The following is a 27,452-nucleotide window of genomic DNA, read 5'->3' on the forward strand; positions in this document are numbered from 1 at the left end:
CAGTTAATCACTAGACATTTTCAAATGTCATCTGAGGAACAGCTGTGTCTGGGAATCATTTTAATTCCCACAACCCTGGTTTAGATTATCTATGTGAGGAAACATGCTGGTTGGGTTGGAATATGAGTGTGAGGGAACATGCTGGTTGGGTTGGAATATGAGTGTGAGGGAACATGCTGGTTGGGTTAGAATATAAATGTGAGGGAACACGCTGGTTGGGTTGGAATATGAGTGTGAGGGAACACGCTGGTTGGGTTGGAATATGAGTGTGAGGGAACACGCTGGTTGGGTTGGAATATGAGTGTGAGGGAACATGCTGGTTGGGTTGGAATATGAGTGTGAGGGAACACGCTGGTTGGGTTGGAATATGAGTGTGAGGGAACATGCTGGTTGGGTTAGAATATAAATGTGAGGGAACACGCTGGTTGGGTTGGAATATGAGTGTGAGGGAACATGCTGGTTGGGTTGGATAGGTGTGAGAACACGTTTAGTGAATAGAGTGTGAGGGAACAGCTGGTTGGGTGGAATATGAGTGTGGGGAAACGCTGGTTGGGTTGGAATATGAGTGTAGGGAACACGCTGGTTGGGTTGGAATATGAGTGTGAGCGAACATGCTGGTTGGGTTGGAATATGAGTGTGAGGGAACAGCTGGTTGGGTTGGAATGAGGTGAGGACATGGGTTGGTAGAAATGTGAGGAACACGCTGGTTGGGTTGAATATGAGTGTGAGGGAACATGTGGTTGGATAGTGTGAATATGGGGTGAAGATGAGGGAACACGCTGGTTGGGTTGGAATATGAGTGTGAGGGAACATGCTGCTTGGGTTAGAATATGACTGAAAGGGAACACGAAGCTTGGGTTGGAATCGTCCCTCTCCCCTTCCCCCTCCCCCCTCCTCTGTAATAAGGGACAGAAATTCTTCATGCTTCACTCTACCCCTGCAGGGCATATCTGTCCAAGTAGCATGAAATCATTTCAATGAAATGGGCGTAGAAATGCATGTTTTGTGTGCACGGCTGCAGTAGGCTGCAATATTTTACCCAAACGGTGTTGCGATGCCAGTCTTTCTGAATACAAACAGCAGCCATTGCTGGTGCCAGATCCGTGCGTTCTGCTGTTTTATTTCTGGTTTTTCTGTAAATGCTATTCTGTGGGTCCCACTCAGTAGTTACTCAGGGGCAGAGTACCTGGTGAGATTACGCAAGATTTCCCAACCGTTTTTCCAGGCTGAGGTCTGTGCAGAGAGACGAGGTCAGCGGAAGTGTCGTTTACAGTAAGCGCTTCTCATTCACCGAGCAGCAGCTGCTGCTGTCAGCGCCGCCCGCGCTAACGTGACGAGCCGTGCGTCTGAATGCTCCAATTACGAGAGCAAACACCGCTCACACCCGCGCCAGCTGCTTCCGCCAAATTCTCCTTTTAAAAAGTCGAGATCTCGGCCTTTTTTGTGACGCGCTAAGCCGGAGGGGGGTGATGTAAAGGCCACGCAGTCTGAGGCGGAGCGAGCCTCTCTTTTCAGGCTGATCCCCGGCGAGGTCCTGCCCCCGAGGCGTTTCTCTGAATCGGCGGGGTCCTGCCCACGTCACAGCCGCCGCGTTCGCTCGAGCGGCCAAGCGCTTGACGGCGGCGACGGGCCAAACGAAGCGAGACCTGCGGCGTCTGCGCCGCGGGCGGTCCCAGCCATTAGCGCGGCGGAAGGGAAGCACAAACCCGTCGGCCCCTTCCCCTTCCCCCCCCCTTTCTCCCTTTACTCGTTTGGATTGGCCAGTTTCGCCTCTCAGGTCTCCACTGTGTCGTGTGTGTGTTCGGGAGGACGACAGCTGAATGTGTGTGTGCTTCTCCGAGATACGCGCTGCTTTTATTTTTATTATTTGTTTATTTTATCCCTTTCTTTAATTATTATCTGTTATGTTACCAGGTGAGTCCCACTGAGATTGCCATCTCTTTCTCAAGGGAGCCCCTGGCCAAGAGAAATAACAAGCAGTCAGTTTACAATATAAAACACCATATACCCAACACCACACAGTACTACAGGGGGGCCCTAGACCCTGAAAACTAGCCCTGGAAAAAAAGCGCCTGAAAGTGTGGTCCTGGTGTACTACGAACCTGAGGGTGTAAAGTCCAGCTTAGAGTTGTGGTGACGTGCTTTGCCAGCTGAGCCAATCAAAAAGCCCTTAGTGTAGCATTCTACGCTCTGAACAGAAGAGTCCCTGCCGTCAGCTGGTTCATTTTCATCTCCATCGGTCCTGAACACATTTAGCTGCATTTAGCAGTTGAATGCGCCCTTTCCAAATCTGTCCCGCGTTTTCAATAAATAAAACATCTGCCTGGAACCTGTACAAGCCAGGCTGTCACACAGTTCAGCAGGTTCGTTCCTCTGTTCACTTTCTTCACTTTCTTTCACAGGGGTCAAACGGGTTTCTTTTTACAAACCCTTCAGTTGTCTGTCAGTTCATTATAAAATCTGTTATGTGCAGGACCTTTTGGTCCTGTGACCCTATGTACTGCCTGGTGCAGGGTATTGTGTGTGCTCACTGTATTACAGTGTATTACAACCATAATTCTCACTTTACATTTCTATTTTTAGTTTTCTGTTTATTAAAATGTTCTTAAGTTTCGTTCCAGTCGTTATGAAATCTTTTCCTGCGCGGTTTTCAATTGTCTTTTTTTTCCATGGCAGCAGCTGTGAGCTGGTGGGTTTACAGATTAGATTATATTAGATTATATTAGATTACATTAGATTACATTATTGTTCCCTGGCGTGAAGATATTCTTTCCACAGCCTCTTCATCTGGGTTGTAAATTTAGCTCATGTTATCATACAGTAGACCTGCAGTACAGGGAGCAGGCCTGCATTAGCCAGCATTAGCCAGCGTTAGCATTTGGAAGCAAAGCTTGTTCATTCTTCATTCATGTGTGTTTATGGCAGCTGTGATAAATGTGTTTTTTTTTTTTTTAGGTATGAATTGTGAGCAGTTCTGGCACTAAAACACAGTCACACAGCCTTTATTTATGCTCTACTTTGGAAACCATTTCTTTTGTCCAGGTCATGTCCCTTTGAAACAGAGGCCTGGAAACACAGTGGCTCAGTGATGAGGTGTCTCCACACATTCATGTGAAATTTAAACACAGTATTATTTATTGGAAAGTTGTTATTTACTCTCCAATGTGTTCCGCATGGAGGGCCAAATCCCACACCTGTCTTTCATTTCACTGGCTTACCAAAACGTCCATCAGTGGTTATTTTTACACTCATTGGACATCCATATTACTTGTGTATTACTCCATATTATTCCAACAGGGGGCAGCAGAGAGGGTTACAGACAGAGGGCATTTGTTTGGAAATCATTGGAGAAAGGTGGAAAAAATACTTTTATGGTCTTCTAGTGTTGCATGGTCGCTAGCCCAATAAACTGTATATTGCAAGGAACTTCACTTCAGTCAGATTAACCACAATTGATTATTATTATTATTTATTTATTTATTTTTTGGTTCTTAAGTTTGTGTATGGTGTATTTGGTAATTGTAATGCAGATTTAGCCGAGCTGAAGGATATGCATAAGAGTTTTATCTGATTTCCTCAGGAATGTCCACACTGTTCCCCGGAATGTTCCCTGTCTGACCTTTGACCTCGTGACTACAGGAGGATTAACACCTGCAGCAGTGAGTTTAGCAGACGGACGCTGAGAATTCCTGCGCCTTTTCTGCAGTGAGAGAGCGCTGTGCATTCAGGACTCTGCGTTTGTCTTCTGACTGAAAATGAGGGAATATCGTCTTTCATCCTGCAGTCTTTCTCAATAGAGACATCCTACAAAAGATTTTCACCTTTTTTTTAAAGCTGATGTTGGTTCCATGATTGTTGACGGTGAAGTGCATTGTGTGAAATCTTTTTTTTTTTTGTTGACTTTTACGGTGTGCGGAGAAATCCGAGTAGCTTCCTTCCTCGCTGTGTAACACTAACCTTGGAATCTGATGCGCTCTCTCTGGAATTACACCTGAACACCACGAGGGCTAGGGGAATGTGTATAGGCGTGCATTATGTTTAATATTACTATGAGTCCTGCAGCTAAAGAATGCACCTCAGGCCACGTTAACTCAATAGGCACGTCCTTATTTATCAGCTTTCCAGGGCTCGCGGGGAGGAAGGCGCTCCCCCTGTGCAGTTGTGTTAACCACTAATTGCAGGCGGCTCAGAGATTGGACTGAGCCCCAGCCATAGCCTGGACCTGGCCAGACCTGTGGAACAAGGTCCCCTCAGCTCTGCAGACCTGCAGTTCTGACCTGCCTGTGTGCGTTTCCAACGTCTAACCTTCAACTTACCTTCAACTAACTAACCTCTCAAAGAACAAGGCACTGAACTTCTGGGCGGCAGAAGTCGCCTCTGGGTAAGATCCACCTGGAATTAAATTAAGAGCAACTTGGAATGCTGTTAAAAGCCAGTTAATGGCTGTCTTCTGGAAGAAAACAAAACAGCAGGACAAGTATTTCAAAAGGCCATCCAGTTGATGTTTTGTGGTGTATAATGATTTATAGTATTAAAAACGGAATATAGCAAATGAATAGATATTACTGTGGTAGGTATGGAAAGGCATCAGCCAGTCTACTCTCAACTGGCCTTCTCTGATTAGATATTAAATAATTCATTAAAATAAATTCACCTGAACTTTGTCTAAATTTGACGGCTCCCACCAATCTGTCAATTAAGCCCTTGAGCTGTACCTCCTACCTCCCTGTGACAACATGTGACCTCACTGATGTGTCACCCCTTCCCCCCGGAGACTGTAATGCAGTCCTATTCCTAGCCCCCCACCCCCCGCTGAGTCACAAACTGTGCTCTTTAATTAACGAACGTTGTCAGTGTGAATTAATTGGAAAAAGGGCAACTCAGAGAGCTCTTAAAAGAGAAAGAGGTCTGCCAATATGGGCCGCTATTTTAAGTCAGAACTGCAGCCTTTTGGGTTAGAAACGGGTGCAGAGAGGTGCAATCTACCGAAAGGTTTGAATCTTTTAGACCTCATCTCAACTTAAAAACATGGAGTGCGGATCTTTGTAATTACTTCATTAAATCTACGCAACTCTGTTTTTAACCCATCTGAACACAGTCCATCTCTATTTAAAATGGCCTGATGTCAGCCAGGAGACCCACAATGTCAAGCTTTTACCAATGAAGTAAACATTTATTTTCTTATGAGTCAGGGCTTCACCTTCTGTTCAGCTGTGCATGATACACTTGTAAAAATATGCAGGGTGAAGCTGCTGTATGAAAATCTCACCTCCTCACCTGCCAGGGTGTCCTGTGATTCCAGCACACCTCACAGTGTTCTGTATATTCACGTGTAACAGGTTTTTAGCCGAATCTGCAGGGTTCAGGGTTCAGGGTTGCCATTTTTAGAGCGTGGAGCATTGAGCCTTCACTGAGAGAGGAAGACTATGCTGTATCTTCACATGAAGGCATGGTCCCATTCTCTGTGCCCTTTTCCCACCGTGCTGGCCTCTCTCTCTCTCCACTATGCTCACCTCCCTCTCTCCCTCCCTCCCTCTTTCCTGGTCACTCCTACTTTCTTTCTCTCCACCCACTAAGAGATCTTCCCATTCAGCAACTCTGGAGAGGCACTCAGTGCTGTTAAAGAGAGAGAGAGGGACGCAGAGTACTATGCACTGTTAGAGAAAGAGGGGGAATTAGTGAGAGAGATAGAAAGAGAGGCGGAGCACTCTGCACTGTTAGAGAAAGAGGGCTAGAGAGAGAGAAAAAGAGAGGCGGAGCACTCTGCGCTGTTAGAGAAAGAGGGGTAGAGAGAGAGAGAGAGAGAGGCACTGCTCTCCGCGTCCCGGGTCTTTGTATCTACCCCACGCAGAAGCGCAGGCAGCGCTCGCTGTTCCTCAGGTCCGCACACGGGACGTCGCCACATCCCCCTCCGCTGCCTGCACCCCTGAGGTCCGGGAGGGGTCACGTGCCAGTGGATTTATTCTGGGACCCCACACCATGGCAGCCCCTCTCAGGGCCACGGATTAAAACCCCCGGGCGCTGCGTTTTGGGGGGGGTGTAGGGTCACGAGAGGGGGGTCCGGCTTCAACATGAGCATCATTATCAAACCCAGGTCCCGCTCCACGAGCTCCCTGCGGAATACAGAAGGGATCTGGTAAAGCTCCTCTCTCCCTCTCTCTCTCTCCTTCCCCCTCTCTCTCCCTCTTTCGCTCTTTCTCCCTGCCTCTTGCTCCTTTACTCCTCTCTCCTTCTTTTCCTCTCTCCCCCCTCTCCTCTCCCCCTCTCCCTCTCTCACTCTTTCGCTCTTTCTCCCTGCCTCTTGCTCCTTTACTCCTCTCTCCTTTCCCTCTCTCCTCCTCCCCCTCTTTCTCTCTCCTCTCCCCCTTTTCCTCTCTTTCTCTTCCCCCCACTCTCTCTTTCTCTCCCACTCTCTCTCCCTCTCTGTCCCCCCCCCCCCCCACAGACCAGTGTGTGTTAAGTTCTCAGTTTCCCTTTAGTGTGTGCTGTTCTTGCCCTGCTGCCGCTGGTGTGTGTGTATTTGCAGACGGTGTTGGCGGGTGTGCGGTGTGCTCCAGGTGGTGCTGGGTACTGTAGGTTTGGCTGTGGAATGCTTTACGGCGGGAGCTCTGCCCTCCCTGCTCCGGCTCCTGGTTGTGTCTGGTCTTGCTCTCGGCGCGAGTCTGCCTCTGGGATCCAGGGCAGGAGCCGGCGCCGCTCGGTCTCCTCTTCCTCAGGCTGACTCTGGGTCAGCTTCGGCCTCTCCAGAGACACCGCTTTCAGAAGGGCGTACACACAGGCCCCAGGGCGTGGCCTGGTCCTTTTCACTCCAAAATAATCACCTTAGTGTGAGTTTCAGGCTCATGTACCTGGTTTTACATTGTTTCTGTTAACCATGACATCAACACCCCGAAAAACTGTAACGCTGACTTGAAGGAACTGAATGATTCCTGTTAACGGGGACACCTTCAAACTGGCATGTGAAAATGACCAAATTACCCAAACATGGACACTTGTTTATCAGTCACTCGTTGTCTTAGTGAGCTTGCATGCTGGTAGAGTATTACATGTTTTGCCATGCTTCAAGGTATGTTATTCTCTAGCTCAAAGGTCAGTTGTCTTACTGTTTTGGGAATCTAAAAAGTTTGGTCTCCTTTTACACTGGCCAAGGCCGATTCGCAGCCTGCTGAACACATCGTTTTGTTTTAATTCCTCCTTTCTCTTGCTGATCTGTAAGAATGTATAGTAACTGTGGTAACTACAGCTGTATCTACTGAGCTCTAATGGGCAGTGTGTTCAGACAGCGAGGTGTGCACATATCCGTGTGTCTGGGGGGGCAGCGGGCGTCTCCATTGCGCAAGCATGTTTAGAGATGGAACCAGTGTTGCGGAGAGAGCGGCATCTTTTTTTTCAGCAGCAATGGCTTGGGTTTTAATTTTCCTGTTACGGAAAACATTTATTTGTAAAACCGTTTACAATTGACCATTTTTGTGTGTCGTCCTTGCCAACATGTCGGGTGTCCTTGCAGACATTTTGAGTGGAAAGTGAACGCCTCACACCAGTCACTCATCACCTTTTCACTCAGAGCGTTTCACATGTTATTAATGAGCTTGCCACTGTGGAAACATGCAGAAAAAGTACGTCTCCATGTGGTCTTTACTTGTGTGTGAGATTGTCTTCGCGCTCCTCTGGTCCATTCTGAACGACCGGATTTCAGCTCAGATTCGATTTAAGAACAGTGCCATTTAAGAAAGTTTCTGCAAATACGTTTGAACGCATCCCATCCTGTTGCCTGGCTTTTGATTTAGGATGTATAATGTCCTAATGGTTTAAATGTGATGGAAAAGACGGTAAAATTATATGTCTATCTTTTTGTTAGGATCAAGTCAGAATTGGAACACTAGATAAGAGGGAACACTGTGAACCCAGTACTTTCAGGAGGGAACTCTATGCACACACGCACTCACACATGTACTGAAACACACACACACACACACTCAACACTCACATACACACGCACACACCTGCACACAATCACACCCACACAAATACTCATACACACACGCGCACACTCACACTCACATACACACACACACACCCAGGCGTGTACTCATACACACACACACACACTCACACTCACATACACACGCACACACCTGCACACAATCACACCCACACAAATACTCATACACACATGCGCACACTCACACTCACATACAGACACGCACGCACACACCTACACACACACACACACACACACACACACACAAGCGTACTCATACACACACACACACACAAGCGTACTCATACACACACGCACACACGTAGTGTATGGCCCAGTGTAGGTTTTAGGTGCCGTGTTATTCTACAGCCAGTATAATATCACCACTTACCTCTGTCTACCTCCTCTGTGTGTAACATTTATGCAGTTGTGTTCATATTGCATATTATTTGTAAACAGACTGAATTAACTTCATAATATTAATTTAAATATTTCCAAAATATTAAAAGCATAAGTGTTAGTGCCACTTGCATTTATATAAATGTTTTCAGGTAGCTTGTAGTTTATGTAAACACATGCTGTAGAATTCCATAATTCATATTGCTCTAATGTTTACATTATTGTTTATATGAAACCCTGTTATAAGCTCATTATTTAGGTCCTGTGCATTTTGTAAAATATGTAGTAATTGTATATTAAAAGTACCCCACATGTACAAGTTATACTTGATATAATTATATATTACATATATTGCTTTACATATGATCACTGCTGCACATGCACATAACTTCTGTTATATCACTGAGGTCTGACAGTCTTCTAGTACAAGCTCTGGTTTGTACATGTGGTGATTCTGGTTAAAGTGTTGCAGAATAATTATTATGTTGTGTCTGATTGTCTCATTTTCTGATAATAGTCTTAAGCAATATGTGTGTCCTATGTGAGAGTCTTGTCACCCTGGTGGATTTGTGGTGGTTAAGTCAGTGCGCTCACCAAACAGACAGAGACTTTTATTAACCCTCCTGGTTTTAGTTCAAGGCTTGAGCTGATCCTTATTGAGTGCTAAAATGTGCTGTCAAAAAATTACCTGACATTCCACTCTGACTTTTCCATTCTGGTACCATAGAGTCTATGTCACATAAAAAAGGGTAAGAAACATACATTTAACACACGTATTGCACATAATCACAAGGGTGAAAGGCCATTTAAAAGAGGCTGAATGAGTATTCCATCCGTCCAGCCATCCATTATCTATACCCGCTTATACTGGGCCGGGTCACGGGGTGCTGGAGCCTATCCCAGAATGCATTGGGTGGAGAGGCAGGAATGCATCCTGCACAGGCCGCCAATCTATCGCAGGGCACACTCACCAATCACTAACACAGTCGTACCTACAGGCAATTTAGTGTCTCCAATTAGCCTACCAGCATGTCCTTGGACTGTGGGAGGAAACCAGAGTTAATAGCATTCTTAATATGCTATTTTAAGCGTTAAAATGGGGCTGGTGAATTACAGTATTATGGGGTATATGGCATGGAGGTTGTAGTCACCTTGTAGGAATGGATCATGGTTTTACATTTAAGGCTGCAGGCAAGTACTTCAGATGACGTTTTTGACAATGTTCTGATTTTTTGGCATGCGTCCAGCTGTTGTAATTCAGTCTAATTCTGTATTTACAACGTTTTATTCTCAAAATGTGTTCAGTCTGGTAAATTCAGCATATAAAATGCGTTGTTGAAGCGGAAACTTCTGTTTCTCCATCCGTGACGGTGCACATTCCCACATGAATCAGAGGTCACTGGAGATCAAAGCTCAGACTGAAGGAAATCAAATCTGAGGAACACAAATCACTTTGAAAAAAAAAGTCTGTCTTAGCTTTTTCCTTTTTGGCTCTTTTGATGTTGGCTGGATGTTGAACAGCTGTGCGAATGGACAGAATGAAAAAGTCTAAACATTGTAAATCACACTGGATACTGGTGTCTGCTCAGCAAATTATTATTATTAATATTATTATTAATGACAATAATAATAATTATTATTATAATAACAATAACAATAATGTTGTGTATGGGGAAGCACTCTCTTTGTGTGCACATGGAAAGACCCTCTACACCCACAGTCCCACGGCCATAACTCCTTGCAGTTGGCAGTAAGGAATGTCACTAGGCCAGAAAGGTCCACCAATATCAGATACTGTGGTGCCTAGAAGGCAACCCCGGAGAGCCATTTAGTAATCCATCAAGGTGTCAATGGGGGCCCACCTATTGGCAGGAAATTGGCTTCCGCTTTGAGAAAATGAGTGAGCCCCTGCCTGTTACCCACCCTCCTGCCCCTCCTCCCTTTCAGCTGTTTTTTAAAGGCCATTCTGCCTTTCTGCTTTTCCTGTCGCATTTGGAATGTCCAATCATATTAATCAGCCTCTGCTGATGTGGCTGGCGTGTGCTCTCCTCCGAAGCACACAGTGACTCAATGTCAGCCACTTCTTCTCACACCGCACACCACCGGTCCGGCTCACACGGACACGAGTCTGAGGAAAACACTTCACGTGCGGCTGGACAGACAGACTTGCTGCCAGCCGATTGGCCAGCAAGGGGTCGCCGAGACGCTCCCAGCCGGCTGAACTTCTCCCGTCTGAGGGCGACGCTGGAGCAGACCATGTGACACCCTGCTGGGCTGCCCGCCACGGTCATGAGTTATGTCGATCGGTGTATGATTCAAACCAAAACCAGGCAGAACTGGAACCAAGAACCACCTGGCGTTTGATTCCATTTAACTTCTTTTCAGCTTCCCTGCTCCAGCCTGCTCTCTGGCTCAGCCAATCAGGGCTGCGGAAGAGGTGGCCCATTTCCTTGGCGAGATGACGGAAAATCTCCCGACACTAACCAAAGAAAATTAACGTCTATTCTTGGACAACTGTTTGGTTTGAAGATTTTTAATTTGGAGAACTGAATTTTCTCATGAGGAACATTTGTATGAATGTCAGATACTATTCATAAACACTTTTCACCGGATTTATCTTATGAAGACTTATGAGGAATCCAGCCTCGGGACATGAGTGTTCCTGATAAGAATGAGATAGTGGCAAGGCTTCAGAGAAGAGCCATGTGTGCTGCTGACATGACAGGCTGACGAACCCCAGTGACAGCCCCCTGAGAAGGATCATGCGGTGGAGCTCAGTAACAGTGATAACACTCTTCCTTTCCTGGAACTGCTTCTCCCAGCCCGTGGCTGTGGCTTGGCCGTTATACCGTTACAAAGGAACGTGTGCTGTTCCCCCATGGCCTGTGTGCGCGGGCAGAGCTGCTCGCTCTTACAGCTCAGTTCTGGAAATGCAATACAGTGCCTTCCTGCTCTCTCTCTCTTTCTCTCTCTCTCTCTCTCTACCCCTCTTTCTCTGCTCTCGGTCCCGCTCCCTCTACTTTCTCTGCTGTCTGTCCTGCTCCCTCTACTTTCTCTGTCTCCATTCACCTTCACTCTCTCTCCCCCTTGTATCTGTCCCCCCTTCTCTGTCTCTACCTCTCTGCTCTCTCTCCCACTCTCTCTGCACTATCTCTTTCCCTGTTTCTGTCACTCTCTCCCCCTTCTCTCTTTCTCTCTCCCCTTCTCTTTCTTCAACTCTCTGCTCTCTCTCCCGCTCTCTCTGCACTTTCTCGCTCCCCTTCTGTCACTCTCTCCCTCCTTCTCTCTTTCTCTTTCTCTCTACCTTTCTCTGCTCTCACTCTTGCTTTCTCTGTACTTTCTCCCCTATTCTGTCACTCTCTCTCCCCCCCTCTCTGTTTCTGTCTCTCTCTTTCTCCATCAGTATGCATACTGTAGTGGTGACCTCTGCAGAACTGGGCCAAGGGCGACTCCCCTCCACCCAGCCTGCCCTCCCCTCTGCCCAGGTTGCCCCTCCCCTCATCACGTCTCCGCCACCTTTATAAATAAACGCTTCATAATCTGCACTCTGTCAGCCACCGGGGGGGGGGGGGTCATCCTCAGCCCAATTACGCGCCCCCCCCCCCGGGCCCCACTGTGGCGTCATCCCACAGCCGCTAACAAAGATGAGACGCGGTGTCCCTCCCTGCGGAGACAAGATGATGCTGCCCCCCCCCCCCCAATTTGAACAGCAGCTTCTGCCGTTCCTGAGTCTCCATGGTTACCTTGTGCCCTGTCTTCAGCCTCACAGCCTGCAGCTGTGTGTCCTCTCCTCTCTCACGCATAGGTCACTCCAAGCAAACACCATCTCACACGCCTCGGTCACGCTAAGCAAACACCCTCTCACATGCCTCGGTCACGCTAAGCAAACACCCTCTCACACGCCTCGGTCACGCTAAGCAAACACCCACCTCACACGCCTCGATCACGCTAAGCAAACACCCTCTCACACACCTCGATCACGCTAAGCAAACACCCTCTCACACGCCTCGGTCACGCTAAGCAAACACCCTCTCACACGCCTCGGTCACGCCAAGCAAACACCCTCTCACACGCCTCGGTCACGCTAAGCAAACACCCTCTCACACGCCTCGGTCACGCTAAGCAAACACCCTCTCACACGCCTCGATCACGCCAAGCAAACACCCTCTCACACGCCTCGGTCACGCCAAGCAAACACCCTCTCACACGCCTCGGTCACGCTAAGCAAACACCCTCTCACACGCCTCGGTCACGCTAAGCAAACACCCTCTCACACGCCTCGGTCACGCTAAGCAAACACCATCTCACACGCCTCGGTCACGCTAAGCAAACACCCTCTCACACGCCTCGGTCACGCCAAGCAAACACCCTCTCACACGCCTCGATCACGCTAAGCAAACACCCTCTCACACACCTCGGTCACGCTAAGCAAACACCCTCTCACACGCCTCGATCACGCTAAGCAAACACCCTCTCACACGCCTCGGTCACGCAAAGTAACACCCTCTCACACGCCTCGTCACGCTAAGCAAACACCCTCTCACACGCCTCGTCACGCCAAGCAAACACCCTCTCACACGCCTCGGTCACGCAAGCAAACACCCTCTCACACCCTCGTCACGCTAAGCAAACACCCTTCTCACACGCCTCGTCACGCTAAGCAAACACCCTCTCACACGCCTCGGTCACGCTAAGCAAACACCCACCTCACACGCCTCGATCACGCTAAGCAAACACCCTCTCACACACCTCGATCACGCTAAGCAAACACCCTCTCACACACCTCGATCACGCTAAGCAAACACCCTCTCACACACGAGTCAAACACGCAAACAGGGTAGAGATGCAAACGCACAAACAGGATAGCAGTCTGGGTGGTTTTTTGTGTTGCTTGGCCAGTTGTAAATCCATCCTTGATTCAGCTTAACTCACAATGTCACCCTCTTCTCTGGATGTCTGCATGGGCCTGGTAGAACCTAGTAGAACCTGGTAGAGCCTCCTCTTGCTTTCTTGTCAGGAAGAAAGCCTCACGGTATGAAAGGAGACCAGAGCGTCCATTTGCCCTTTCGTGGCCCGCGTCCTCTCAGCTACATTCCCTCTAACCCTCACATGGCCGATGCTCCCTGAGTTATGCGTAACGCCTCCCGCCAGATCCCGCCGATGAGTGCGGCCGTGGTTTTTTCCGGCCAGGGCAGCCCGGCCGAGCGATCCTGGGCTCTTTTGGAATGCCAGGGGCAGTCCTGAGATAAGCCAGCTCTAATGAAGGCTGGGAACAGATGGAACCAGCTGCACAGATACAGGATGACCGACCGAGGCTGTTTTCTGCCATCCCTGCTATCTCATTAGGCTCGGGGTCCAGGGGGCTTTTTTTTTTTTTTACGAGGTCATACTCATTTTTTCCCAGGAAGGCGGGGCTTCCCAACAGGTCAGAAATATAAAGAAATGATTGGCTGACAACCATGGCTTTAACTGTCACTGGACTGTGGTTGGGGGTGTAAGAAACCCCACAGATACACAGCAAACAGCAGAAATATCTGAGTGGCGAAGGAACACGTGTAGTCTTACCCCGGGGCTGGTGGAATGGGATTCATTTAATGTCATCTCAGTTATCTGACTCCAAAATAATGTTTTAACCTTTGCTCTGTGCTCACAGTTATGCACAGCAGTGATCCGCCTGTAGTGTGGCTCTAAATTATCGTACTTGCGTTGTACTCCGTAAGCATATCACGCAGGGTTAACCTTTGTATCTGGTTGGGCGCTGACCCATAGGTATCAAGATCTTTAGTAAGCACACCACCAGCAAAGACACTTGTCTCCCATGACATCAGCTATCCAACAATACCAAACGTGATTACAGTGCATTATGGAGAACCTAAGGGCTACATAATGCTGATCCAGTAGGATGTTTTGCAGTTGAGCACTGTCTCTTTATCACACCTGCTGACTCCCTGTCAGCACAGTAGACAGTCTGTTTTCCTTTGGGGGTCACACTGATAAGGGGCACACTTCTGTAAACCATCCTACAGTATGGCAACTGGCCCGCAAGCAAGAAGTCAGACTGCATCATCTCTGCACTTCACTTTATAGTTTAGGAGTGTTTTAATTGTCAAATTTAACACCAGTAAGTGTTTATTGTTTAGCATTAGCCTCAGATACTGGTATTGTGGATAGGGTCCTAGTGTTAGCCTTAGCCTCAGATACTGGTATTGGATAGTCTGGCTACGATAGGTCTGGTTGCAGTGGGTCTAGCGTATTAGCCTCAGATACTGGTGTTGCAGATAGAGTCCTGCCATTAGTGTTAGCCTCAGATACTGGTGTTGCGGATAGGGTCCTAGCGTTAGCCTCAGATACTGGTGTTGCAGATAGAGTCGTGGCGTTAGCGTTAGCCTCAGATACTGGTATTGTGGATAGGGTCCTAGCGTTAGCCTTAGCCTCAGATACTGGTGTTGCAGATAGGGTCCTGGCGTTAGCGTTAGCCTCAGATAATGGTGTTGCGGATAGGGTCCTGGCGTTAGCGTTAGCCTCAGATACTGGTGTTGCGGATAGGGTCCTGGCGTTAGCATTAGCCTCAGATACTGGTGTTGCGGATAGGGTCCTGGCGTTAGCGTTAGCCTCTATAGTTGATAGGCTGGATGTGTTGGTGATAGGGTCCTGGCGTTAGCGTTAGCCTCAGATACTGGTGTTGTGGATAGGGTCCTGGCGTTAGCGTTAGCCTCAGATACTGGTGTTGTGGATAGGGTCGTGGCATTAGTGTTAACCTCAGAAGATGGCGTGTTGTCAGGCTCAGACAGAGCCGCTAGCTGTGTTGGTGCTGCTTTGTATGGAGTAAGCAGTTTGACTGGTAATAGTATAGCCGAGGACTTCTCATATTTATCCTCAGCAGAGACGGCTTCCATAGGTGCTGCATAATAGATTTCACAGCTGCATTCTGAAGGGACCGGCTGGCTTTAGCTTGCCACAGAGCAGGGTACTCATAGGCTTATATGTACCCCATAGCAGGGCTACAGGGAGAATGTACTCCAGTGCAGGGCTACAGGGAGAATGCACTCTACAGCAGGGCCATGGTGAGATGTGCTCTACAGCAGGCCTATAGTCAGAGTCATATTTTGTTAGCTGTAACCCATGTTGGCAGCTCTCACACTTCCTGGACTTTTTGGAGGAAGGCAGTGCATATTTTTCCTGCTTTAACTCCCAGTCCCTTACAAGCAATTGAGTGTTTACTGTAGGTACTCAGTCAGCCACTTTGGTGACTTTCCACCGTTAGACACTGGTCAAATATAGTATTGGGGTTTGTGTATTTGGACCCTTTAACCAGCAGTAAAGCACTGGTGATAAAAAGTCTGGGGAAAAAATATTTCTTTTATGATTCTATGTGTAAGTAAAATTCTGTAATTCTTTGTAAACACCCTTCAGCATTTCTGTGGAGGTATCTTCAGAATTTATTGGCGTCTGAAGACGTAAATCCTCAGACATCTGCAGGACCGTCTTGAAACCGTTCTGACGTCAAAGTGTCTCAGACGTGATCTGGCCCCTGTTGTGATGAAATGAAGAATAAAGTCAGTGAAACGGGATCATCCAGGGACAGGAGCTGTTTCAGCCACGTCCTGCACCCCACAGGGTCAATCGCTTCCCTTTAAATATTGCATAGCTTTAAAACAGTAAAAATACTACAGGTTGTAGTTTTTTCCCTAAATAAAGGTAAATTTTCACCAGTATTCAGAACACAGTTATTTCATACAATTCTACCTTTTGGTTTGTGACATTTTTTTGTTGTAAATTCTCGGGGGTCTGGTAGAGTGTTCTCAGTTGTTGTTTGTATTTGTAGTAGTTTCAAGTAGTTTCATGTTTCACATGCGTATTTGAGCCAGGCACAGCACAGTCATAAACCCGGTGTACGGCTTTGTGTGGTGTTTGGGGGGGGTGCGGGGGTGTTTGTGGGGATTATATTTGAACCGTACGCTGTGCACCGTGTGCTCAGTGACATCACGGCGTAAAGTCGAGCGGCTCAGCGGTCCCGGGTATGACGCCGGTGGGCGGAGCCGTAATCGGCGTACGCACCGGGGCCCGGCCAACGTGCGCGGTGCTCCGGCACGTTCCCCGCGCGTTGCCACGGCGAGGCCGCGGATCACCGGCGCCCAGTCGGGATTAAGGGATAAGCCCGATGATGTCACTTCCCCTGGGCGTCGGACGTCACGGACGGGAATCCCCGTCCTGGACGGCGTCCCGCGGCTCATGCCGGCCTGTCCTGACAGGATTAGGGTACACGAGGCCCCTCTCTCAGGCTATCCCGGGGTAATTAGGGAGGGGCTGTGTGGTGAAATCCCTGCCTAAGCAGCTCACCATACCTGTCACACAGGAGAGAGCCTCCGTCATTCAGTAAGCAGCCTACGCACGAGTGTTTTATCAGGGCCCCGCCCTCACATGCCCAGCAACGCTCCCCTGCTGGTCTCTGTGGGTGTTACTCCCTCCCTTGACCCCGACCTGGTTCAGAGAAGTTTCCATGTTATAATAGGTTAAATGCTGTGAACCATTGTTCGATTCTGACAGCTGGTTCAGTGAACCGCTGTTATATTCTGATTGCTGTTACAGTGAACCTCTGTTTGACTCTAAGAGCTGGTTCAGTGAACCTCTGTTTGACTCTAAGAGCTGGTTCAGTGAACCTCTGTTTGACTCTGAGAGCTGGTTCAGTGAACCTCTGTTTGACTCTGAGAGCTGGTTCAGTGAACCGTTGTTCGATTCGGAGGGCTGGTTTGGTTGAACCCCTGTTGGAATGCAGCAGCAGTTGTTATAATAAAGTTTAATCCCGTGTTACTGGTGAGGTTTATTTGTGCAGTGTCACACTGTTAGCCCTTTCTAACCTACCCCCCCCCTCCCCAGCTTCGATGTGGACAATGGCACGTCCTCGGGAAGGAGTCCCCTGGATCCCATGACCAGCCCGGGGTCGGGCCTCATCCTCCAGGCCAACTTCGTGCACAGTCAGCGGAGGGAGTCCTTCCTGTACCGCTCCGACAGCGACTATGAGCTGTCCCCCAAGTCCATGTCCAGGAACTCGTCCATCGCCAGCGACATGTAAGTCAAACCCGTCCCACCCCCACCCCCCCCACCCCAGCCCTCTCCGTCCTCTGTCTGTCCGTCCACTTGAGACACATCATTCCTCCACCAGAACAATCTTCTGGCTGGAGTTACCTCCTGCTTCCATTTCTGGAGAAAAATCTTCTATGGTGCGCGCAGTCTAGAGGTTTTGCGCCTGTTATGCTGACAAATCAGTCTGCCAAATGAGCCCTGCATGTGTGTGTGTGTGTGTGTGTGTGTGTCCGTGCACGTGTGCCTATGTGCGTGTGTGTGTGTGTGTGTGTGTGTCCGTGCACGTGTGCCTAGTGCGTGTGTGTGTGTGTGTGTGTGTTTGTCCTTGGGCATGTGTGTGTGCACGTGTCTGGCCCTTACACCGTTGTGCTGAGGACATGAGGATCTGCTTTCACTGGGCTGTGTGAGTGCTGAGAGGCAGGCTGTGGTTTCAGCTCCGTGGCGCTTATTCCGTTACACAGGAGCAGGAAGTGGACTGTACCTGCAGCGTCAGCCACTTCCTCCCTGCACTGCGGGCTCTTTAACACCAGCCCAGGGTCCTGCAGTCCCGCCAGCCCCATGTCCTGCAAATGACACTAGCATACAGTAATGCCTATGTGTAAGACTAGGAGCTAATGGGACACTGGAGATACCAGTTCGGCTCAGAGATTCAGAACCCGCTTCTCTATGAAGGAATGACTAATCATGGCTCCTGCAAATACGCTCTCTGCCAGATCCCTGTGAGCCAGCCACCGGGGACATGTTGAATGAGGCAATGCACTGTGTCAGAACCAGGTCACGTGACCCATTTCAGAACTTCAGCTTTCCCCTCTGGATCGGTACCCTGATGGGGAATAGGTCTGGGTGATGCGCAAGCTTTCTCCAAACGAAGGTTTCTGTATCAGGTTCTGTGTCAAGTTCTCCGCTGTCTCTCTTTCCTGACCACTGTGTCCTTATTGATAGGAATAACCACCTGCAGAGACCAGGCTTGGTTTCTCGGAGATCTGAGCCCGTTATTAGTGGAAAGTAAGTGGCGTTAGTTACCCCCTCACCACCCCCCCCCCTTCTCACCCCCCCCCCCCCTTTTTAACGGCAGACCTGTTATGCTGTTATGTAGTATGGAATGCCCTGCCTGTTTTGCATTGCCTTGCTTTGCACCCGCAAACATTAGCATTAGCTCCGCCTCACATGCTGAAGAAACCCCGCCCCTTTCTCCTCCCCTTTAATGCACAGAACACAATATAAGGGTATGGGAAAAAAGAAGAAAAAAAAAGTCACTTTCCGAGACAGGAGTCCATTACCCAGTTATTTTACCCCTGATATTTTTCCTTCTCTGTCTTTCTGAGGCTCCGGGAATAACTGTTTAGCCGGACGTTTTGGTATTCTGGGCATTAAAAACATTCCATTTTCTTATCCGTCCTCAAACTTTGAGGACACCAGGGCAGAACAACCATGGATCTCGAAAGGCTTTGGATGCAAACTGATCTGGCTTCGGCTATAGGCTCCATTCCTGTCCCCCTCTCTCTGCTGTCTGAAAGCTTGCCCTCCACCCCCACTCCCCCCCCCCCATGGCCTTGCACTGCATGATGACATCTCGACTGAAATGTGAAAGTCACCACCCCCACCCCACACCACCCCACCCAACCGCAAAAACCATCCTGGGCATCATCCACTACATCACCACTGTTACGGACTTCATCTACCGTCCAAGTTAGTGGTTCCTAAACCTTTAGGCACAGACCACTACAAGAATCAGGAGGGTCTATATCGAGGGACTTGCTGAGTGTCCGGTATATGTAGCATACCAAGAACCTTGCTCTGTTGTACTGTCTCAAACGAAACTTTTATCAATTATATGCTTTTAAAGATGGAGGTCATACCTTATCGGTTGCTATGATGACAAGTTGCTATATAACATAATACTGGTGCTCTGTTGCTATAAAATATTCTATTTTAATGACAGAAATAGCCATTCTTTCTTCTTCTATTGTCCAAAATTAGTCTTTTTTTCTTCTATGGTTGATGCCTCTGTTCATTGGTGATATTATGTAGTTCTTTTGATTGTGTGCTGCTTCCTAAAACAGTCTTAGACTATTGCTGTATATTTTGCGTTTCAATGTATGTGGCACATTGGATTTTCACATGTTGGTTATCTTATTGTTCACTTCTCGGTTACAACATTATTGTGTGTTGCCAACATTATGCCATTAAGCTAGACTAATGGCAGTTTTTGTCGGTGTTTATCAATAAACAGCGTATGTTGGTGAAATCCTAAAGCCGAAGCCAGAACAAAAAGTATCGACAAAGTTTATTTGGAAGCTAATTACTGAACCTGAGTATGTTCTCCCTCTAAATGTCGTTCCTTTGATATCCTTGAAAGCTTTTTCCAAACCCGACAGTGCACCAAAAAAAGGTGGTCTCAGGTCAGTTTCAGATTAACCGCTTAAAAAATCTGCACCCTTTTGCTGTGATTCTAAGCAGTTAGGTCAAAAGGCTAACATAAGGTGATAACCATTAACAGTTGCTCGAGCAAGAATATATCTGATAATAACAGTGAAAATAAATTTGGCTTGGACTTGGAATTTGAGATCATGCTCCCCTTCTTACTGTTTAAGAGCGGGAAATGGCATTTTGGGATTAGAGTTTGGGTTAGAGTCGGGTTAGGATTAGTTAAAATGGAGAATAATGAAAGTGCTGATGATGGTAGAGACAGTCACTGGCCACGTGTGTGTTTGCCCTCTGTGAGAGGATAGGCTGCTGGGCCTCGTGCAGTGTAACTCTGCACCCGGTCATGCATAATGTACAGCTTTCAGAGGCATAGGCCAGCTTCTCAAATCACATCCATTACGACGGCAAACAAAAGCCATATTGCTCCAGTGCCATTGAATGCAGGGGTCTGTTTCATTAGCCCATGTCAGTTCAAATGGTTTTTGTTATTCTTATATACATGTGCTCTCTAGACACAACAAAGATTCTATTATTATTATTATTATTATTATTATTAATAATAATAAGAAGAAAAGAACAGTAATAGTAATAAACAGGCGTTTAGCAGATTCTATTATCCTGAGCAACTTGCACACCTTTTTAACACATAACATTTACATTGCGTCCATTTGTACAGCTAGATACATACTGAAGCAATGTAGGTTAAGTACCTTGCTCCAGGGTACAACGGCAAGGTGTCCCACCTGGGCATTGCACCTGTGACCTTGAGGTCACAAGACCAGTTCCTTACCCATTATATTTACACCGCTGCCTGTTCTTGAGATTTATTACCCCTTGCCTGGATAATGGTGCAGCAGAAATAACTACACCTGTGGCTGAATATAAGGCGTAGTTAAAGCTGTAGCACTGAGAGGGCAAGACAAGGAGAGAGACTGAGGGCAGAGGAAGTCAGAGGGGGATGAAGGGAAAGAGGGATGAGGATGGATGAAAAAAGGGAGAGAGCAAAAACAAAACAAGTGTTACGGGGAGACAGAGAGGGCGAATTTGAGAATTTTGAACGGGGCACACAGAGAGACTGCGTGAGACAGCAAGGCACCTTGGCTAGAGGGTCAGGAGGTTTGGGGAAGGGGTTCTCCTTTGACAGGCCGCCCCACCCCTACACCCCCCTGCCCCCACCTGCACTAAACTGTCTTCTGCATCCTGACTAACAAACACCCCCCTTCTCTGAGGAACTCTTTCTCTAATGTCATCATGTTAATTGAAACGGGATGGGAGACAGATTTGCTGCCTTTCAGCTTGCTGCAGATTTACTACCTTTTTAGTTTAAGTGATTAATGAACTCGCCAGACCGTATTTTTGTGAAGAAAAAAGTAAATCTTGCTTTTGGTTGCTGTTCTTTAAACTAGAGGATTAACATTGATGGAATCCTGGCCGTCGTGTCTTCTATTTGGATTTGATTTCTTTTGTAGAGCAATGCTGGGAAGAAAAATAAAAAACTTTTGATTCTTTTTGTCTCTCTCTTACTTGCTTAGATCTTCATGTTTTGTGCCCGTCACTTCCACAGCGTGGAAACTAGTGACGTTTGTTTGAATGTTTTCTAAATTCTTCTTGCCCTGTTATTTCACGCTGGCGCGAGAAACATAAACACAATCGGGAGAATTTGTGGCTGAAAATGTAAATAGGCTGGACAGAACGGGACCAGGAGGGCTGGCCCGGAACGTCCAAAACCAAAACGAACGCGTGGCTTCGACAAGTCAGGACTCGCCCCCCCTCCTTCTGTCTGAAGTCTGCACTCGCTTTTTAAAGAGCAGGATTTAAACACACTGGAGTTTTTTTATTTTCTTTTAGATTCCGCCGGCCTTTCAGTTGTTAAAAGCTGTCAGACACAGTTTGTAAGTAGCAGCCCGGATGTTTGATTTAAAGGGGGGGGGGGGGGTGTTGGATCAGAGGAGTGGGAGCTGACTGCAGGTTGTCCTCAAGATGGGAGACAGGTTTTTGTCACTTGTCGAAATGTTTGCTCAGCTGCAGAAAGCTGGGAGAAGCTGCTCCTCTCTGTCTGTGCGAAGCTGTACGCGTAGCCAAAGAGACGCACCCAGCAGCCAAGATCAGCCACTCTCTCTGCTCCTGCCAGGCTGACCTTTAAGGACACTGGGAGAGGGCACGAGGGAGGGAGGCAGAGAGACAGAGGGAGAGAGAGCAAAAGAAACAGAGGGAGAGAGAAGGGGGAGAGAGAGAGAGAGGGAGAGTGAACAAGAACAAAAGAGAGAGAGGGGAGAGAGGGAGGGAGAATGAACTAAAGCAAAAGAGAGAGGGAGGGAGGGAGGGAGAGAATAGCAGGCTTGACAGGCTGCTGTCCTTCACTTTGTAGGAAGAGATGGATTTAGCAGTGACCTTTGTGAGGGAATGGTTGGGTGGCCTGTCCGTCAGTGTTGTACTGGGACATGCAGGCTGTAAACTGAAGTAAAACAGGAGCACATTCCAAAAACAGGAATATACCCCAAAAAACAGGAATACTCTCCCCTCAATAAAAACTGGAATACATCCCAAAATGGCACTCCTGCTGACTCTCTTTACAAGGAATCAATGTTTTGGCCTGCATAGTGTTCATCACTCAGACTAGATGAAAACCGCATAGTCTCTGTCACTCAGACCAGGTGAAGATCGCAGAGTCTCAGTCTCTCAGACCAGATGAAGATCGCAGGGTCTGGGAACTACCTCTTGCTCAATGTCTGCCCTTATAAGTCATGTAGTGTGTGTGTATGTGTGAGTATATAAAACCCATAGTATTTAATGTGTAGATTTAACAATGGAGTTTGCTGTATGTGCTGTCTTGCAGCATTTATTTCTAATATATGGAGTGTGTTTTAATATTAAATAATGATATATATGGCTTTTATCGTGTATTTTATCATGTGTTTTTTGGGTTAAACCTCAGATGTTGTTGCTACTGTGAGATCTCTTCCTGTCTAACCCAAGTCCTGATTTCTCAGTCCTCCTGTCCCAGCCGGTGCTGGAATGGGTGTCAGTGTCCTGTGAACACCTCTCACAGATTACATCACTGCGCACAAGTGACCATCTCTCTTCTTTCCCAATCATGATTTCCCAATGAGAAGCAAAGCATGGGCCCCTCGTCAAGGAGAGTTAATCACAATGTGCTCTGCACCATAGAATGCACCATAATGACCTCTGTAGCATATAGAGTGCACCATCGTGTTCACTTTACCATAGAGTGCACCATAGTGTTCTCTGTACTATAGAGCGCACCATGGTGTGCTCGGTACTATAGAGTGTACCATAGTGTGCTCTGTACCATAGAGTGCATCATAGGCTGCTCTGTACCATAGAGTGCACCATGATGTGCTCTGTTCCATAGAATGCACCCTATTGCACTCTGTAACATAGAGTGCTCCATAGTGTGCTCTGCTTGACTCCCACTAGCTGCACAGAGGAACCATAAAAAGCTTGGGCCCTCTGGGACTGTCTGGCCGCAGCAGCCAAATCATACACTCCATGGCGCTCTATGGCACCCATGCATCTCAAAGCCAATTTTTAAGCCTTATATGAATGTATGGTTCTTCTGTGCGGTCGAATGCATGCAACTCTCAAGGTCTTGGACCTATTTCAGAAGGCCAACAAACACCTTTGTCTGTCTTTGTCTTTCAGCCATGGGGATGACCTGATTGTAACACCATTCGCACAGGTAAGTCTGTTTCTGCTTTGCTCATTGGTTCAGGCAAACTTTTTCCCCCACACTTCACAATGCACAACGCAAGTATTAGAATCCATTACAAAGTGCCTGCAGATTTATCTCCAGTCCTGAAGGGCTGCAGTGCCTGCAGGTTTGACTCCAGTCCTGGAGGGCCGCAGTGCCTGCAGGTTTAACTCCAGTCCTGGAGGGCCGCAGTGTCTGCAGGTTTAACTCCAGTCCTGGAGGGCTGCAGTGCCTGCAGGTTTAACTCCAGTCCTGGAGGGCCGCAGTGCCTGCAGGTTTAACTCCAGTCCTGGAGGGCCGCAGTGCTTGCAGGTTTAACTCCAGTCCTGGAGGGCCGCAGTGATTGTGATTTAAGTTGTTTATTGGCTGAAGAACACACACTTTTTTTGAGGCCTTAATTGGCTGCTAAAAGAACGGAAAACACAAATGTGTGAAAGGTATTATGGCAAAATGGCATTGATGCTGAACACCTGCTATGTCCCATGGCATCTAGGTCCTGGCTAGTTTGAGAACCGTGAGGAATAACTTTGCCACATTAACCAACTTGCAGCAAGTTGACAGAGCCTCAAACAAGTAAGTTTAATTTTTGTCTCCAACATGCAGTACACAGTGACTACAATGCAGGCAGCTGCATGAATGCTGTGGTGTTACAACGATTTATGCATTAATTAAATAGCTGTGATCATGACATCTCCATGCAGCTGCATTTTTCTCTAGTTCTGCCCAAAATGATATTGCAGCGGTTTTAGTGGAATCTGAGCTTAGCATTCGCTATCCAGTAAATGTTGTAGTGTATTTTGAAGCCTATAAAATTCTCACAACTGAGTTTAGAGTTGTAGTGTGTGTCTTTGTGTGTGCTTGTGCGTGTGTGTGTATGTGTATGTGTGTGTGTGTGTGTGTGTGTGTGTATGTGTGCTTGTGTGTGTGTGTCCGTGTGTGTGAGTGCGTATGTGCGAGCCTGTATGTGTGTGTGTGCGTGCGTGTGTGTATGTGTGTGTGTGTGTGTATGCGTGTGTATGTGTGTGCCTGTGTGTGTGTGTGTATGTGTGTGTGCATGCGTGCGTGTGCATGCGTGCGTGTGTATGTGTGTGCGTGTGTGTGTGTGTGTATGTGTGCGTGTGTGTGTGTGTGTGCGTGCGCGTGTATGTGTGCGTGTGTGTGCGTGCGCGTGTATGGGTGTGCGTGTGTGTGTGCATGTGTGTGTGTGTGTGTATGTGTGTGCCTGTGTGTGTGTGTGTGTGTATGTGTGTGTGCATGCGTGCGCGTGTGCGTGTGTGTGTGTGTGCGTGTGTGTGTGTGTGTGTGTGTGTGTGTGTGCGCGTGTGTGTGTGCGTGTGTGCGCATGTGTATTTGTGTGCGTGTGTGCGTGTGCAGCACAGCAGGCTCAAAGCTTCTCTCCTGCATTTCCCTTCCAGACGGTCACCCATGTGTAACCAGCCCCCAATCACAAAGACCTCCTTCACAGGTAAGATACTCCACTCCCAATACCATGTCTGCCTGCTGGAAAACAACCTGCACAAAACAACCTAAGATGTTAATACATAACTAAGATTGTTACCTTTCGTTTTTTTTGCCACACAGTCACAAATATTTGGAAAAACTCCTGAGAATCTATCCGCAGTCATGTCATGTCATCCTGTTCACTTGGGAAAGGCAGAGTGTTTGCAAAGGGTGTTTCCACGGAAACCAAATATGCCGGACACATGAAACAAGTGATTCACCAAATGTGTGATTTATGGCCCATCTCAGTGTGTGGTTTTCCCGTTACGTTTGCGTGAGTGCGCCGGTTCCCTTTCCTGTGAGGGGAAAGCCTTTCTTCAGGTGCATCTGCACGGGATAATGTCAGTCTGTGGAATATTCCAGACCTTGGCTGTCGTTCGTCTGCTGTGACGTGCGTCTGCTGCTTTGCATCATGAGATCACAGCTGTTAACGTGGTTTCAGCCCTGGATAAAGAAACAGATTGTACCAGAAAGGGACTGCGGGGGGAGCCAGATTCCACGTTTCACCGTTTGGGTTGTGAATCCAAGATGGCCACCTCTGAAGCACTGTTACTGTGTACATCCGATACCGCCGCTCAGATGGTATTACGGTTGTTTCGAGGTGGAAATCTTGAACTTCCTGTAGTTTTAGAATCTGGGTCACACAGGGCTGTGACAAAGTGACACTGAGAATGTGATGCAGAGAACTCAGTTACATATTGGATGTCATATTTTGGGAAATATGAATGAAGCTATATGTGGAAGGTCTTAGCACCACAGTGTTGACTTGCAGTGCAGCTTCTCAGCCACTTTCCCTTTAAAAACAACCCAGCACAGACTTCTCAGCCACTTTCCTTTTCAACACACCATCGGTTTAGTCATCTTAAAACCACCATTTCACCACTGTCCTTAAAACAAACCCAGCACAGTTCTAGCCCTTCAGCTGATGTCCTTGATACGAGTAAGAGCCCTTTTCACCAGGCTGTATGGGTGAGATGGGCCCTGTCACTGAGATTGATGGCCCTGTAGCAGGCTGTATGGAGTGAATGGGCCCCTGTAGCAGGCTGATAGGAGTGAATGGGCCCCTGTAGCAGGCTGATAGGAGTGAATGGGCCCCTGTAGCAGGCTGATAGGAGTGAATGGGCCCCTGTAGCAGGCTGATAGGAGTGAACTGGAAGGGGCCCATGTAGCAGACAGTCTGCAGTTAACCTTGTCTGAGGGGATTCTGCGAGTGCCATCTTACTCCATCACTGTGGCTACGCTGTGTGGGAAAACAGCGTTCTCAGGAAGCACTCAGATTACAGTAGCAGTAACCGTGCAACGTACGGTTTTGAAACAGGAAACAGGAAGCTGCAGATCTCTGCTGCTCAAAGGGGAAACATGGTTGACGTGCTCTGGTTGCTGGGGCGCAGCGCTAGCAGGCCAGCCCGGTTAATAAAAATAAAACTAAAACCTGCGTGCACACCGGCCCTCCAGGCCCGGAGCTGCCCCCCCCCCCGCAATAGGCCAGCTCCATACATTTTATTCAAATAAAGGACCACTGCAATGATAAGACATCAAAGGATATGAATTAAAAAATTGATCAATCAAAAATGTAAAAATGTGAAAACAGCAGCTGGCAGCGGTGTAGTGTAATGGGTAAGGGACTGGTCTTGTAACCTTAAGGTTGCACGTTTGATTCCCGGGAAGGACACTGCCGTTGTACACTTGAGCGAGGTACTTAACCTGCATTGCTTCAGTATATATCCTGCTGTATACATGGATGTAATGTAAATGATTTTTTTTTTAAAGTGGTAAGTTGCTCTGTATAAAAGTGTCTCCTACATGCCTGTAATGTAACAGTTAAAATAACGTCCTTAGGTAATATTCCATGTTAAAATTATGTGGGAAATAAAAGGTGATGTCATGCAGCAATATGAACCAATCGTGTTGTTGTGGAGAGACACCTGTTTTGATTGGTTCAGGCAAGGTCGTGACTGACAGCCAACCATAGCTCAGCTAATTAATGAGCCCTCCCTCCTCTGCAGGTATACGGTAAATTACTGTGAGCAGCGTAGGTAAACCGTACGTGCAGTAAAAGCAGTGGATTGGGGAGCCCTGTGATGCCTGTATACTGTGTGTGGGAAGAAGAGATTTGACAGAGTCTGTGCTCTGCTGCTCTGTCACATGCCTGCTCGTAGGGAATTAGGGATGTGCTCATGGCTGTCTTCCTGTTGCCCACTTCTCTTTGCGTGTGTGTGTGTGTGTGTGCCTGTGTGTACGTGTGTGTGTGCGTCTGTGTATATATGTGTGTGCATGTGTATGTGTGTGTGTGTGCGTCTGTTTGTATATGCGTGTGCATGTGTACGTGTGTGCATGCCTGTGTGCAGA

General features: G+C 47.8%; 1 protein-coding gene across 10 annotated transcripts in view; it reads left to right on the plus strand.

Annotated features, from left to right (window-relative positions):
* LOC135239196 (3',5'-cyclic-AMP phosphodiesterase 4D-like) overlaps positions 1 to 27,452 on the plus strand; it is a 308,165-nt gene that overhangs the window by 260,545 nt on the left and 20,168 nt on the right. For 5 of the 10 annotated variants that reach the window (XM_064307706.1, XM_064307707.1, XM_064307713.1 and 2 more), the window contains exons 2-6: positions 17,258 to 17,449; positions 18,407 to 18,469; positions 23,555 to 23,591; positions 24,097 to 24,176; positions 25,019 to 25,068. In XM_064307706.1, the coding sequence (XP_064163776.1) occupies positions 17,258 to 17,449; positions 18,407 to 18,469; positions 23,555 to 23,591; positions 24,097 to 24,176; positions 25,019 to 25,068 (422 nt within the window). Of the gene's footprint in view, positions 1 to 4,842; positions 6,137 to 17,257; positions 17,450 to 18,406; positions 18,470 to 23,554; positions 23,592 to 24,096; positions 24,177 to 25,018; positions 25,069 to 27,452 lie in introns of those variants that run through there. The other 5 variants (XM_064307709.1, XM_064307708.1, XM_064307710.1 and 2 more) reach the window with 2 other exon arrangements.

This window comes from Anguilla rostrata, chromosome 14, assembly GCF_018555375.3.
Source record: "Anguilla rostrata isolate EN2019 chromosome 14, ASM1855537v3, whole genome shotgun sequence".
In the NCBI taxonomy this organism is placed as follows: domain Eukaryota; kingdom Metazoa; phylum Chordata; class Actinopteri; order Anguilliformes; family Anguillidae; genus Anguilla; species Anguilla rostrata.